Consider the following 16,285-nt stretch of genomic DNA (forward strand, 5'->3'; position numbering starts at 1 on the left):
CATGCCTCCACACCCTTACCACAAAGCATGCATCTGCACATCTTAGTCCCCTCTGCACCCTGGTTGTTCGTTAACACCGTTAATGTTGATAGGCGAGAGTAACCGGAGAGTGCTGCTTACAACAAACAAACATTGGGGAAAGAACTTTATGGCCACCCGGTTTAGCAGTCGTTATATTTTCGATTTAAACAATTTATTTTGAAGTGGGTGTTGAACCTGGTGAAGGCTGTGTATTTAGTATTGTTGACGTATTTACTATTTACTCTCATTACAAAACCGTTAAAGACCAGAAAAAAAATGAATCAAAGCCAATCCCAAGAGCGTGAACAGAGCTTACTCCTTAGAAGTGTGAAAACGCGCATTACAAATATTGCATTTATTATTATTATTAAAAGAGAACGGAGAAAGAAACAAAAACGTGGTGGTTACGGTTCTTGAGACAATCCCCAGAAATACACTTTGATGTGGCTGTAACTTTAAAAAAAAAAAAAAAGAAAGAAAAAAAAACTGCATGCGCAACTACCTCCGCGAGACTTTTCTTGGCTCATTAAGTAACAAGGTGAGCGGAACGACACAGGGTCGTAAGCAAGTATACTCTAGTTCCTGAAGGCTAATGTCTCGGCTTCTCAGGCCCTTGCATCTTACCAGTTCGACAATATTTCTCTGCCCCAAACCTCCCTTTGCCTTCCTCTTCCATCCCTCCTTCCCACACACACTTCTACGCGTATATATATATACAAGTACACGCGCTCACATCCACCTTATCTGTCGTAACCCCGCGTGCTCGGTGTCAGGTGTCTGACCCACCTGTCTCTTCCAGCCCCGTTGTGCTTGACCATCCCTCGACTAATAAGCGACTTTCTGACGACCTGTACCTACCCTGCCCTTCTTCAGGAATATTATCGAAATTTCATATCTTGCTGTTGAGATGGTCTACTATGACTGATGATGATGATGATGATGATGATGATGATGATGATGATGATGATTAAGATAGGGAAGCGATGAATTGTCCGACTTTAAATAATAAGGCAGACTTCAAGGATGACATTAGTTCCAAACCTTGGACAACCTTTCTTATAAATATATATGCATAACTTTTCGGGGTGGACTCTCAAGTAACCTCGTCAGCGACCCTGAAGCCGTTTCCAAGTTGGTGACCAGGACCGAGAGGTTCACACCGAGATGGCGTGCCGGCGTCGTCAAAAAAAAAAGGGGGAGAGACGCTCTCGGCGGCCAGTGTGTCAAGGTGCTCGGAAACGGGTGACACACTGGCCCAGCAGCTCGTGTCAAGGTGTTCCCGACAGGTGAGACCAGCTAGCCCGGCCAAGGCCATTCCCACGGGGACTAAGTAACAACGGGTCAGTGAGGTCAAGGTGAGGAGATGATAACGAAAACTGGGTTCCTTCGCCAACTAAGTACCGTCGCGATGAGGAAGTGGAGGTGAGAAACTTCACAGCTTGGTACTGGGGATGGCCGACAATGCGGACACGCTCATCGTCCTTTCTTTCCTCTTACTATTCACATGCACACACACACACATGCTACTAAAAGATAAGGTAACAGTCCTAATAACGGATAGTCAACCACTCAGCACTTTATATTATCTCTAGAAACTTCGTCGATGAAACCACGGGAATAAATATTAAGCAATATAATCTTTTATAAACAACCATCTCGAAAGGGTAATTATTTTGCAGCAGCTCTTGTTGATGTTGCCTTTTCGTTTTTTTAATTATTGTTATTATACTTGTTTCAGGTAGACGATGTCCAGTCTCCAGCTATGCCTCTGTCAGTCTGTTTCTATCTTTTCCTCCCTTCCCCAGCTCCCCAGTAGGCTAGCCACACCTCACGGCCAAAACCAAAGAAAGGCAGTTGGTGTTTTCTTTTGGGAAGGGACGGATGACCATCTTTTCTCTGCTTTTTCTTTTCCAATCCATTCGTAACGGGTCAGGCATCCAATTCAGCAGCTGTGCTACACAGGGAGTAGGGGAGGGGATATCCAACAGAATTGTGTATGTGCCTTAGGGTTCGAACACCAGTTCCCCTCTACTCACCGCAGAGCAAATCTGTTCAATGGTATCCTCTCACACCCACTACTCACCCTACTCAAAGCATGGTGCGGCTCTGCACGTGGTCTACAGGTCCATGCCCTATACCACTTCCGGTTGAGATCGAGAAGAGATCAAGCCGACATAAGTGCCAGCACGAGGTGCCGGGTTTACCGTTAGAGAGACAATAACGAGGGTCGGAAATGAAGACCGCGCTGTGAGGACCCCTGGCACCCGCTGGAGATCAATACCACTGCCGTCAGGTCATCCTCATCTCTCACCCGGCTCTGCACCTGGTCAATGGCGCTTTCCTCCATTCTGCTGCTTCCTCCTCCAACTCCTCCTTCCCTTCGTCGCTTGGTTTTTAAATCATTTGTATTTTGCTATCAGCCTGCGGGCAACAGCCGACCGCGCCTTGTGACATCTTGTTGATGGCTTCTGTCACCGCCTGGCTCTTGAAGGTGTTTCGAGAAATTACAGTGAAGACAGAAGAACAGCTAGGCCGTGTGAAGGGTGTGTGCTGTTACAAGCTCCACACTCCCCTCTCTATTTTTCAGCAGTACAGAAAGATAAAGCAAGTGGTGTTCAAGTTTTATCATTGTGATCTCGCACAGCTGTACTAACGATGTATTTTTTTTCACTTCTACTTTTTAGATAAGCCTTTTGAAATACAGAGTTAATATAACCCTCCTCACGCTTAATAAATACTAACTTTGTCGCTCTCTCTCAAGTGCGTGCGTGCGCGCTTGCGTTGCTGATTAGTATCGTGGTTGTTGTTTTTGTTTTTTTTTTTTTTTTTGTTTATTTGTTTGTTTTTACCCCAGTTGAACAGTTCCTTTACCGGCCAACGTGTTCTATTATTAAAAGCAGAACTGAAAACAGATCCTTTGTCCGAAATGTTCCACTGTTAATGGATTTGAAACTTTAAACCACATTACTATTTTTACAACATTTGACAGTTTGTAATTTCAACTTAGTAAATGTTCATGCCTTACGATACGAACAAACCGCGTTAACATCTGATATTAATTGTCTGTTTTCGGATATTTGAAAAACAGAACTCCATTTTCATGTGTCCAAAATGTGCTGAAAATGATATGCAAATGAAATATGGTAGCAGCAAAAATAAAACCCCATATTTCAAACTAAGCTATTTCTTTGTGGGGCCTTGTAGTGGCGGGACAACATTGTGTGAAATTACTTTCATGTATGTGATTATACGGCGCAGCAGTGACAGCCTCCTTCTCAAACACCCGTGCATCCCGGGACTGCACGAACCCTCCCGAATTCAATCCGACTGACCTCAGCAAGAAAGACTGCACCACTTTCGTCCACTCCCCTTCTCCATCCTCTCTCTCACGGAAGCTCAGCAGGTACACTGCACGAGTCATCCACCGAGTGGCACGTCAGCACTCCCCCCACACCAAACCCCACCCAAAATCCCCATCTCCCCCCTCATCATTTCTACACCCCTCCGGTACAGGATGCACGTCATCAGTAGGCAAGACAAAAAAAAGGTGGTGGAGGGGGGACCAACAAACTGCTCAGAGCAAGTAAATGCCAACACGTGTGCGACTTCTCGACAACAGATCACCATCTCCCTCGCATAACTCGCGCTCGTGCTCTCTCTCTCTCGATACACTATCGTCAAACAGCGGAAGAACACAAGCCATCGGCGAACAGCAAAGCTCGTGACCACTTCCGTCACATTCTTTCCGCTCCAGACAACGACTACAGCCACGCCATCCTAATGCCGATGTAAAAGTCCCTGTCGTTACTAAGCACTTATTTTCCCCTTTATTCACTCGACACTGTGACGCACCACGTGCTCGGGCAAACCTTGACCTCCATTCGCAAGTTCGCTGCATGACCTTGCCAAGTTCGCATCTTCTTCCGCGGATTTCTGTTTTCTTTCAAGACGACCTTTCAACTCGGCACGGGCAGGCTGCAAGGGGTCATTTCTGGTTTATGTCGGTGACTAATTCACCAGCCCGATGACAGTGATGTTTTCTACACACTCTGACTTCTCTACACCGAGCCAACTGCGATTATCTAAAACTCTTCTCTTTATCAGCACCAGACATCGCTAATGACCATTATCTTAACTAACAATAAATCAACTGGGAAATCAGGTTTGTGCAGCTGTAGTTACTGATGTTATTTTAAATCCATTTGAAATACTTTGTAGCTTCCACTAACTCTGCTGTCACAAGACGATTAATCATTTCTCTATTCTTCTGCGCATGCGTAGCTATTGAAGCCTGCGCATGCGCAGTGTCTGTTTAGAAAAGGTCTCGTACCAAAGCTGAGATCGCTGTCACCGGTTCATGTGGCACGACCTACTTTACCGGATGTAAACAGCATATAAGCATAATAAAAGTTATTCATTTCGATGTGTTTTTTCTTCCAAAACTTTCAACCGTAAAGTCAAAATGTCACAAAATAAAGGGAGAAGGTGAGAAATCTTTAACCCACCCTCCTGTGTCTATCGCTCACTCTCCTTTTTATCCTCCTCTCAATTGGATTATTTAAAAACAATGAATGTGCACCAGCAGCAAACCTGTCTACAATGTCAGGGCCCAACATGCCGTTGATCGCCACCAGTTAAAATACTTGGTTAATTTGTTTAAAACAGGTTACTGGGACCAAACCAACAATTAAGCACAAACTCTAGGGATTTATTAAGAATATAAATAATCTACTATTAAAGAGTTTAAATATGTTTAATAATCACTAACACTAAACAGTAAAAATAAAACTGAAATATCCCAACTTCACTCCTTGTCAGCACGCCATTGGTGTCTTCACAATGTCATTAAAAATTCAACGCGTTTAGACAAAGAATTCGGATCCATTCTAAGCATCCTTAAAATGAGCTGAATTCAGCAGAGGAACTAGCGAAATGGGTACAAACTGTACACTGCAACCTGTTATAGCAACAGCCTCTTGTAGGCTGTCAAGATTCGGCGAACCGTGAACAATTGTTTAAAGTCAACAAAATCCTAGACTCCCATTTCACACGACTTAAAGCACAAAATAAAAACGAAAACACAACAGATCATAAAGCTTGAGCTTTTTACTTCCGTCAACACAAAAGTTCGCATCGTCTGCTCTACATGATGCTGATATTTAAACCGGAAGCGAAGTTGTGCTCTGACCTCGTTCTATTAGTTAACGCAGAAAATGTCTGCAAGCAGTCCAGCGGATGATACAAGTCTGCAGGCAGGCTCAAACTTCCTTTCAAGTATTTCTGAAGCGACAAGGCGGAGGAGAAAAAGAAGACATAAGAACATTCTTGCAGGGCAGCCCTTGACGCACTTCGAAGTTTCTTTCAACTCCTGTACCTGCCCTCCATCAACGTCTCCACCATTGCTTCCACATCCCAACGCTCAAGAAAAGTATTTAAAACATGTACACACGTACTAACACATGCATTCCTGCGTGCGCACAGACCCCCGTTATCCTCTCCTCATCTCCTAACTCTCGAGAACATGCGCGAAACACGGCGCCCTTTGTCGCACGATCACGTGAGACGTCACGTGCCGAACACTTCACCCATCCTGCGCACGCGCAGTGATGACAAGTATGCGACTCGGCCATTAAACCTTAATCGTACATAAATGGCTGATATTTTCTAGGCACGCGTGTTGAACTACGTGTATCACATTCTCTCTCTCCTCCTCCTCCCCTACCCGCCACACACAGATGCGTCGAAAAAAGAAACCGTCTGTCGTCGTCGTTGCCGAGTCCTCGTGGCGGCTCGCACGTTGTCTGATCTGGTTTCTTGTTTGACGCCACACGAAATCTGACGCCAGAAGCTGGCGCACTCCACGCGTGGGGCGGGCCTCGCCGTGTCCACGTCATTAACGCCTGCCTGCTGACGTCATTGGGCTTTTCACCCAAGACATACGAGCCGCCGGGCCGCTGGCTCCCAACCGTTGCTCGTGAGCTTGCTCCCTCTTTCCGAGACGGCGGGACGGCGTAACTCCCAACGCGGGGTTAATCGAGTGCTGAAGACATCTACTTAAATTATAAACCCACAGGGCCTGGCGCTGGCGAAGGTGCGATAAGAAAATTGGAGTTAGTGAATGGCGGGAAAGATGATGCATCATCGTTTTTTCTCCTTCTTCTTCTTCCTTAATCGGCAGGCTGGAATCTTGTTACCAAATGCACGTTCGTCTTCTGATCCCTTCTGTACTCTGCAAGACCGTAAAATGTTCCTGGGAAAACAGAGCCTGTAATTCTCTCCCTTACTTTCTCTTGTTTTATTGGTTTGTTACTGAGACATTGTGGACGTACGAGACGGATATTATCGGTCCATTTGTTTTTTCTAAACAAAGAAAATTAAATACATAAATTCTTTGATAAGCGTGGACACTTAATTTCTGCGCACTGTAAGAAAATGCATTAATCCATGTTAATGACTGTCATCACAGATGTGGTCTGCCACACTGTTACTTTGTCAAGCTTGTACCTCCTCCCACGCAACATGGACGGGATGAAGGGTCTAGCGATGACAAGGTCAAAGGTCAAGACACTTTTTTGTCTTGTAAAATGAAGCGCAGTATGAAGGACTGCAAAGGAAACATGTTTACAGCATGGGTGTTTACGATAGAGCCGCCGATTCCATAAACACAAGCTTGGTGAGATGCTGATGGCGAGGACATGGGTTGCACACACATTCAGTCGACGAGGGTGGTTGGACGGGGGTTTCTGCGTCACAGTCAGATGTAAGCACGTGCGTCGGACCCAGTCTGACTACTTTCTTCCATCGTCACCCACACATCAGACAACCCTAGTCAATGCCACCACCACGCGGGTTGCATTCATGAAACAGATGCACACATGTAACCCCTATGACCGTAGTTATTAAGAATGGGTAAACCGCTGTGCTGGGGCATCATGAAGAATTCAAGGACAAGTAGCTTACTTCCCAAGTTATAAAGTGATGTCCAGACCCCACAGATGTTGTTTTACTCCCGAACAATAACAATAAATGAAACATGTTATAGCGCATATTTACACCAGTAAGGAGCATTACACATAGCAAACGAGGGACGGAAGAATAAACAGTACTAACGACGAATAGAAGACAAACAGAAAAAACGCAGAGGTACAAAATTTCCGGTTATAAAGCGGAAGCAAAGATACAATGTAGTTTCTGGACACTGCTTTGTAACTTCGGAAGCAAAACACTTTTCTCTAAGTTCCCCGTTTCGCCCTGGGAAAACGACCTACTCTAGCTTCATAACTACGGCCTGATTCGCGTTACCTCAACAAGTACAGCCCTTGCGCGCCATCTGCAACCAAAAGAAGAGACTGAGAACGTGAACTCAGCCAACCAGGCTCCTAGGCATGCGCATGTTTCCGAATTCCAAGATTACCCCCCCCCCCAACACACCACCTCCGGTCTGTAGCTAACCCTCGGGTAAACTTAACTCTGCTTCCTAAAAACAGCCACGGGCGAATTACAGCTCGAGAACGAGCGCACGTGCGTGTCGCTTTATTGAAGGACCCTGCGCAAAAGCGGTACATCACAAACATTTGTCCCTTCACTGTTTCCCTGCTGCATCGTCTGCACGGCACTAACGCCCGCCTCCCTTCCCTTTCTCTCCTTCCCCTCCCAGGGCTTTCCAACTCTTGTACCATGACCAGCTTTGCAAATGTATCCCACCCCAGACTCGTGTCTCGGATCCAATAATGCAATTTGATGGCCAGTATGTACGCTTCAGTTCGCAGCCTTGTCTGCGCCAGACGGCAGGACTCTGCATCCAGGTCACCCGAGGTCACCCGAGACCATAGTGGGTCAGCCAGCCGAGCCCGTGTCGTCATCAGCTTCCTCCTTACAAGAAAAGGAAAGCAGAGACAAGTAGGAGTAATCCTGGCCTTGCACGACTTCAGGGTGGAGGGACTCGAGACACGAGACGTCAATGGTGTCAACTGTTGATTGCCAATCGTACCGCTTGTTGATCCAAGGGGGTTATCAGCTGGTCAAAGGTTATCGTGACGTCGCGTGGTGGGCTCTTCTACCCCACTCCTCCCTTCTCTGCCCCTATGGTGTGCTCTCTTTTTTCAGTTGTAATCCCTAGACCTCTGCACTGTTGAGCTCTGGATAAACTTCTAGGGTAATGCCTTGTGAAAAAAACATAAAGGCGGATCAAACCCAGAGGTCAGCTGGTTCAACTTCTGATCTTTAAAAGCTAGGAAAGTGTTCCTCGACCCTGGAACATTACAGCTCATCAAAAAAAGAAAGATGAGACCAAAATTATAGTAATGATTTCACTGCACAGGCAACGATTTTTAAAAGAACCGATACGACATGTGTGTATCCAAGAAATTATGTGTGCGTGTATGTGTGCGTGCGCGCGCGCTACTGCTGCTGTACCATGTGACCTGACAATAGCGCCAAACGCGGAGGTCTTTGGCACTGAGCCCAGCAGTACGACACACGTTTAGCGGGCCTGGCGTCTCCTCCCACTCCTGGGACCCTAAGTGCGCACTACATCAATTGGTGTCCACAAGGCCTGGAACTTCAGACCGATACAACTGTGCTCTGGGAGATGTATGGTCGCCACGACACATCCGCTAGCCGGAAATGTTAAGGCTAGCAAGGGTAGGTGGTGTTAGGAAGTCGGGGTTAGGGTTCAAAATATCTTCTTACCCTAACCCAAATCCTAACCGCTTTCTTCCGGTCTCTGGTTGTATGTCATGGTGTCCATAGGCCTCCCAAACAACAGGTTTACCCAGAGTCCCACACCTCCACTGCTGACAAAGAGCCAACAGCCATCCCAACACATTCACACATACTTTCTCTCTCTTTTCAGACCTTATTACATCCTGTCACAATGCAGGTTGTCCTATCCCCTCCTCCCTCCTGTAAAAGCTGTTTTTCATACTTGGGCAGGCTCATTCCACCTTTCCATTATACTCTGCTTGTGCTTCCCCTACTCCCCATCCATGTGTACCAACTGTGTATGAACCTTGCTACTGCACTTTTCATGTTGTGGCAGTTCACATTGACTACAGAACACCCAGTACATCCCAAATGTTCTGTTTATGGCGTAAATGAATGCCCAGACACATTGTAATCACATTGTTAAGCCTGCCACCTTAAATCCCCATCACCCCCAGACCAGCTTCTAGGAAGTTCTTGAGCAGGTTCAAAAAATAATATTTGTCGTCTACATTGCATTTTCACAAAACACATTACTTTATTTATTAATAGATTATCAAATGCTTATTTCATCCGTTTCCACTGAAACAGGTCAAAATGATTCATTTTCTCCCAAAATTCTATATTCCATGAACAAGACATAGACTAAACATTGTACAAATTACAGCTAATGAGAGTTTAAGTAATGAAATAACACTTGGTAAGGTCAACTTTTGTTACAAAAAGTACAATTAACAGTTAAAATCTGCTGGAAATAAAAAGACTTGTTAGCTTAAACACAAAACTTAAATGCTAGGTATGTGCACTTTCAAAACTTCTAGAGCAGCCAACATGAATTTTGCACATTTCGTACAGGTCTCCTACTGATCTTATAACCTGGTAGAAAGATCTATATTGCTCTGCATAAAGATGGGAAATGAATGCACTGTGCCCCAGGGACAAAACACTGAAGATATTGCAGTTTAAAAATGTAGTTAACCACACATTCTGTTTCAATTTCCCCGTGTAATTCTTAATAACATTAATGACATGTTTATGCAGTCGACCATCAACAAACGTCAGCCCAATGAAACAAGTTATTCTACCAGAAAACATGCTCTTCTGCCCGTGGCATGGCATGCATGTACTTGCTGCTGCACAGTTTATGCATATGAATGCACACACGAGACATCAAGCATGTGCATGCATGTGTATGCACACACATATGCATGCATGTGGATGTGCATGTACATGCACACACACTCTCTCACCCACAGAGGTTATCTACCTTGTCTCTTCACATCCCCCCCCCATCACCCTGTCCAACTGACCCAGTTTCATCCATCACCTTCTGACATTTCCTGCTCAAATTATTCCCACATAAAAGCTCTTGCTGTGAATGACAATGAGTAAAGGAAACACAAAATAATATCTGGCAGGTGTACCTCTGCTAGCCAAGGCCCAGCCTTCACTGGTTTCAAGCAGAATGATAAGCCTTTAAAGTACAATCCTGTCTGTCATTACTGAAACATCTACGTGTACAAGATACTGACTGGCACACTACAAAATAGTCTCTACTAAATTTTAAGAAAAGATTTTTATCTTACTACTGCTTATGCATCTGTTTTTATTGCTCCTCATTGCTGATCCACAGAGCAGAAAAAAATGGCAAGAAGGGAACAAGGAAATCAGCAAAACTACAATTATAAAAGAACCAAGTAAAAACAAGGTTCACTATTCATGTCTTTGGATCATTTAGGCAATCCTTTCTCTGGAGATCATATTTTGTATGTGTTTTTAAGTAATGGGATTGTAGTTCAATAAAAATCAATATGTAGGACTCTAAAATTGTCAGTAGTGGCTATTTTTTACTGTCATGCCTTCAATTGATTAAGCAAAAGTGACCTTGCAAGTGGTGTAGCAAAGTATGTGGGTGTATGTGAGCAGCCTTTTTAATGTACCAACCCATCCTGCTCATGTGCTAGTGAATTGTCAATAACACAAAAAACAACTGTTGGCACTACTTTCTTGTCCCCTCCCCCAAATATCTTCCTGGAATGCTTCAGTATGAAATATCCCTGAAAAAGATGATGCACACTTTGCGCACATCTCTCTCAATTTAGAATATTTCCTATTGTAAAGCCAAAGGCCAACTCCTAGAAGACAAGCAAACTAAGTTTTCGAAAAACTATGACTGTTCCTGCTTTGTCTCATTATCAATTCAGAGGAAACAAAAGCAGAAATTAATTTTTGCAAAAGTTAACTGAAATAAGCAAACTGGTGGTGATACCCCACAAAAAAGACAGAGACAAAAAGGAAAGAATGGTGTATAAAACTACAAAATGTCTCAGATTCTGCAAAAAAATACTGAATCAAAGCAAGTACTGTCCCTCAAGTAGCAGTATATCAAATACAGAAAACTACCAGAAGTTTTTTTTTTCAAAACATGTTCTGAAACCTTGTCCAAAGCCTCTTCCAACAACCATCCTTTGTTAGAGAAAATGGAAAAATGTAGAAAAAGCACTTAACTTCCTGGTACAAAAGCTTATAACTGCCAAACACCCGTTTAGACATGACTCCTAATAATTTATGGAGAGACGCACTTTAGGAAAAAAGACCCTCATCTAGCAAACAAATGACAGCAATCTGCTTAAGCTGAAACCTTTTTTTTTCAATCCATAAATATCAAATGTCAACTAAACCTGCTACGACGCTTTCATTAACCTGAGAAATGATTTATTATCACAGCAGACAGGAGGAAGGAACCGACTAGGAAGAAGAAGGTCACGTGGGTTAATTTCTTACTGGCTTCGGGTTCGCACCGACTAGGAAAGAGACCAAAGTCATGTTCCAATTCACTCAATCTATCCGACCAGGTAAAGTGAAGGGTAAGGCACAAGTGTACAAAGTACTGTTGACAGGCGCGGGTTTAGCCATTCTTGTTTCTTCCTTCTCGACAAAACCTTTGACCTTCACCCTGCTCTCCATCGCCGCAGTGTCCGTCGTCGGGGTCGCGCGAGGTCGCCGTGCGTTCAACGCGGTGACAACATGACTTTCTTGCACTCAGCGCGTGTGTTTGTGTGCTGGGAGCAAATATCTGCCCCACTGTAAAAAGCGCTCCACCCACCAATACTAGAGACAGAGCTCCCAACGAAGAAAACTTTCTTTTTCTGTTGTGAACATAAACAAAGATGTGCTGCATCTGTAGTCCCTCCTTCCACCTATCCGCTGTTTCCTAACTTATCATCCAGTGTATACAATTCATTTCAAACTAATATTCTGCAATTTAACATGTTACAAAAATCTTAAACTGTGATGTTTTAACATCAATGTCATTTGAATGTTGCAACACTTAGATCTGATGCAGACACATGAACATCAGAGATATCATATGTCTCTACTCAGTCTTTACCCAGGTCCTAAGAAATATTGTAAAGAACATTATCTGACAGGGACATCATCTAGCAATGGGAATAAACATATTATAAAGGCCATTTTAAAACTATAGCAAAAGGCATGCTAGGAAAGTTCAGTTTATCAGTTAATGGCCACAGCTCCATGGTCATGAACATACACCTGTCTAACAGACGGTGATTTGTACCTAAAATGAAGACCTTGTGACAGAACAATCTCTCAAAAACAAGGATACATAATTCAATTCATCTTAACCCCAACCACCTCCCCAAATAAATTTACAAAGAATGAAGGAGACACACACAAAATTTGAAACTTATATCTAAATATATGGTGGAAAATGTTCTTCAACAAGAATTTCTACTAGATATTATCAGTGAAACAGAAACTACATTGTGATTAGCATACCTGGACAACATGCCATTTTCACTAAAAGACAAAAAATTTAATAACAAAGAAGTCCTAAAACATGCACAGCAGTAGAGCTCATGGAATGCTTATTTTGAACAAAAGCAGTATCACCCTACAATCACAATTAAATGTGCTATATAGCCATATCACCTTTCCTGCTGTTGAATACATCAATCTACCAGCTGGTGGTAAAAGTTGATCAATATATTAATACTTTTACAATTAATTTTGTTATATAAACTTTCTTCTTCCTCCTGCATGCCTAACTGAGAATATGGCATACTTAAATAATGCACAGAACTATGCTCATCTAGGATCATGGGGAACAGTGGGCCCTTAAGTGCTCCTTTACTAATAAATTAGCTGTAAGCATAAGATGATGGCTGACACTCGAGTGTCTGTATAGAGTAACATGACTCTAGGACTTGTGTGTGATTTATGGTTACTCAAGATCTGTTTTACTCGCCAGTTAAAAGCACTTGATATTTTATATGAGACCTGGGTGAGGACTACAAAATAATCTTAAGACCTCTAGCCTATTGATGATGACCATTAAAACAGAATGACTCAATGCATCTTGATTTAAGCAAGATGCATTGAATTATACTATTTTAAGCAGGCAGTAAATTTGCCAATTAGCTGGTCAAGTCATTAAAATGGCAACATTACTGTTAGCTTTTGAATAGTTCACCCTTTCACTAAACAGCGCTTTCACTGAATTAAGACAAGAATATGAGTGTGTGCAGTGACATGGGTGATAACAGAAACTGTGAAGAGTTCACTCTGGCTGTCATTCAGTGAAACTGAAGACCCGCAGGGCAATTGCACTAAAGCAGGGATCACATCTTCAATAATTTCGCAGCACAACGCGCACACTCAAACCCTTCTGTTGAGGCTGCGTACCCCGGCTCATGCTTTCGAGCATCGTAACTGACACCACAAAAACATTTTTGCACTGTATGTCGGTCTGGTGACAGGTGTCGGACTACTAACAGCACACTGGCGCAAGGGAAGATGGAGAGATAAAGAGAGAAATGTGATATTTGAAAAGAAAACACCAACGAAACATGCCTGCGAAGGCAAAATTAACGACCTACCTGGCTTTTCTGTATTAAAGCTGGCAACGATGTTCGGCGGGTGGAGCGATGAGCGGAGAAGGTATGGGTGCTGGAGGAGCTGGAGCGGCGTCTTTTGATGACGGGGATTTTCCCATCATGCGTGACGAAATGTTGAATGGGGGGCTTGAGAACCGTTTCCATGTAGCGCGCGACCAGAATGCCCGCGAAACCACACGCGTAACCAAGATGAGTGCGAAGGCTGATAGGTAGATCCGTCAGCATGGAACAAGCAAGAAACCTGGTGAAGCTAACTAACAGGATGACCGTGGCACTGTGCGTGGTGTCCAGGGAGGAGAACACAGACGCCAGGCTAATACTTAGCAGGACACAAACGATCACCAGAGGCTGGGTGGCATGGTTGACAGCGGCGACGTCGTCAACGACGCTGCTGGTGCTGCTGCTACTGCTGATGATGATGCCACTGGCACTGCCTCCTCCCACAGCACTTTCCCCCCAGTCTCGAAAAAATACCTGCGCGAATATCTCTCCCACGAAGCATGAAGAGAATAATAAATAGACACTGGTGTTGCTCCACGTGCGACGAAAATACAAGGCCAGCCAGTAGAAAGCACACAGTATGCTGAACATTGGCACGAGGAGAGCACACAGTCTGCCGAACAGGAAGCCAACATCACAGCGCAGAAGCTGGTACAGCACAAGCGTACAAACTACAGCAGCCGATCCATACACCACCACCAGTTGATGGGCCGTAAGGTTGACATTGCTCAGCCCTAGCCAGCTGAAAAAAAGGTTGCAGTTGCCCTGTTCCAACGGCTTCACAAAAACCTGAATGTATCCATTGTTCTCCGTCTCCTCTTCCTCTTTGTCGTTCTCATTTTTCGAGCCTCTGCGTGAGCCCGACTGCCGCGCCATGGCCATTTTGTTTTCGGCTTGGCGTCTGCCAGCGCAGGGGATTATGGGAACTGCGAGCTCCGCGGTAGCTCCGCCGGTGGTGCAAGTGGATCAATGCGACAGCTGCTTGCCAGTCCATCGCTCGCTTCTCGGGAAGGGGAGACGGGGGAAGTAGGGGGAGGAGAGAAGGGAGGAATGGAATGCTTCACACGTGCCTGGAAAAATAAGATGACAGGGGGCTAACACGCAGTGTACACTGGAGCCGTGATATCGAATGTCATTAATGAGCGAGAGTGTTGATAGTCATGAAGTGTGGGTGGGAGGAGGGGAGAGGGGAGGAGATGATTTCACGGATGCGATGGGGACGATAATAATTAGCATGAGTAGTTATCGATGTCAGTAACTTTCAGAAGTCAACGTACGATCGAAGGATTGCTGAAGAAATAAAAGGAGTAATAATGTGCCACTGCCACGTGCTGAAGAAAAAATTGTTTCAAAATCCAAAATAAGAAAATATATTGCGATCTTTACGACATAATCTCTCCCAAGAAAATTAAAATTTTTGAAAACTTTGTCTTTTTATTTGCCGTCAACTTTCTCATGATGTATTGTGTATGTGTCCGTGCGCGGATATAACCTTGTGCGTGAGAGAGTGAGAGAGAACGTGTAATTGTGTAGTCTGCAATAGAGTGAACATTTCCACCTCTCATCTCCTGTCTTACTTGTGTATGTAAAAGATGATTCCTGACGTACTTTCACCAGTAGATTTTACATGCTACCCACCCCTCTCGCGATTTGTTTAATGACACTTTCATCAATGAGAGAGAGAAAATGTGAGAGGGGGGAAGAGAGAGAATGTGTGTGCCTACACGTATACAAGTCTCTGTTTAGTTTTGATTATACTTGTTTGTAACTTCATTCAGTTCCTCTTTCTTTCTCTCTTTCTCTCACACTAGCTCTCTACCTCCCCTTCAGTCTCCCTTATATTTTCCTCTTTCAATTCCCCACTCCCCCAACTTTAACCCCTTTCTCTTCTCTCTCTGCGTATCTGAGCGTACGTATATTTCATTTTCACAGTTCAGTGACAGAAAACTGGTCTTCATAAAGAAAGAAAAAGATATCAAGAGAAAGAGTAAAAACAATGAAAGAATAAGAAGAAACAGAAGCAGTAAAAACAAACAATAAAAGACAGAACTCACGGGGAATAACGAATATTTGCGAAATGGCCCACAACCATGAAAGACCAGACTACAAGCTGATGGTGGCTTCTATGCCTCTACAGCTAAGACCCTGACCAGGAGCTAGTGGCACATGTTTCTAAGACTTACTTCTCAAGAAGCATGTTCAGACAGGTGTTGAATAAATCACTCATGCACAAGCGCATAATTGGGCTGACGGGAACGAAAGTCCGGCTTAACAGCTTTATCTTTTTTAACAAACATTTATTTTTTACATTTTAAAATTGTGTTTTCGCTGTGCTTCTATAAAACTATTATCTTAATGGATTTACAGGCCAGACTTTCGCTGTCATGGAGGAGAGAGTGGGTTTGATCCGTTGATGACGAGGGTACTTATCGGACATGATGGAAGCAATGAGTGAAGGAGGACCACTGAGATCACCGACACTACGCATGCTTTGTACCTCCCTCCCTTGAGTGGAATATTTAAATCTTTATAGCTGTAAGATAAAATTTCGGCCTTCAAGGCCTACAAGTGTTTAAAATTCAAAAACATGAGCAACTGGCCCCTGAACGTATTTTTATGCAACAGTAATTACAATGTTTAAA

The 16,285-nt window shown here is 44.0% G+C and overlaps 1 protein-coding gene across 1 annotated transcript in view; it reads right to left on the bottom strand.

Annotated features, from left to right (window-relative positions):
- Positions 1-14,583, bottom strand: part of LOC112566973 (cGMP-inhibited 3',5'-cyclic phosphodiesterase A-like) — a 73,300-nt gene extending 58,717 nt beyond the window's left edge. The window contains 1 exon segment of the mRNA XM_025243405.1: positions 13,626-14,583. Coding sequence (XP_025099190.1) covers positions 13,626-14,525 — 900 coding nt within the window. The 5' untranslated portion in view covers positions 14,526-14,583.
- Positions 14,584-16,285: the final 1,702 nt, after the last annotated feature.

Source organism: Pomacea canaliculata, linkage group LG6 (genome assembly GCF_003073045.1).
Source record: "Pomacea canaliculata isolate SZHN2017 linkage group LG6, ASM307304v1, whole genome shotgun sequence".
In the NCBI taxonomy this organism is placed as follows: domain Eukaryota; kingdom Metazoa; phylum Mollusca; class Gastropoda; order Architaenioglossa; family Ampullariidae; genus Pomacea; species Pomacea canaliculata.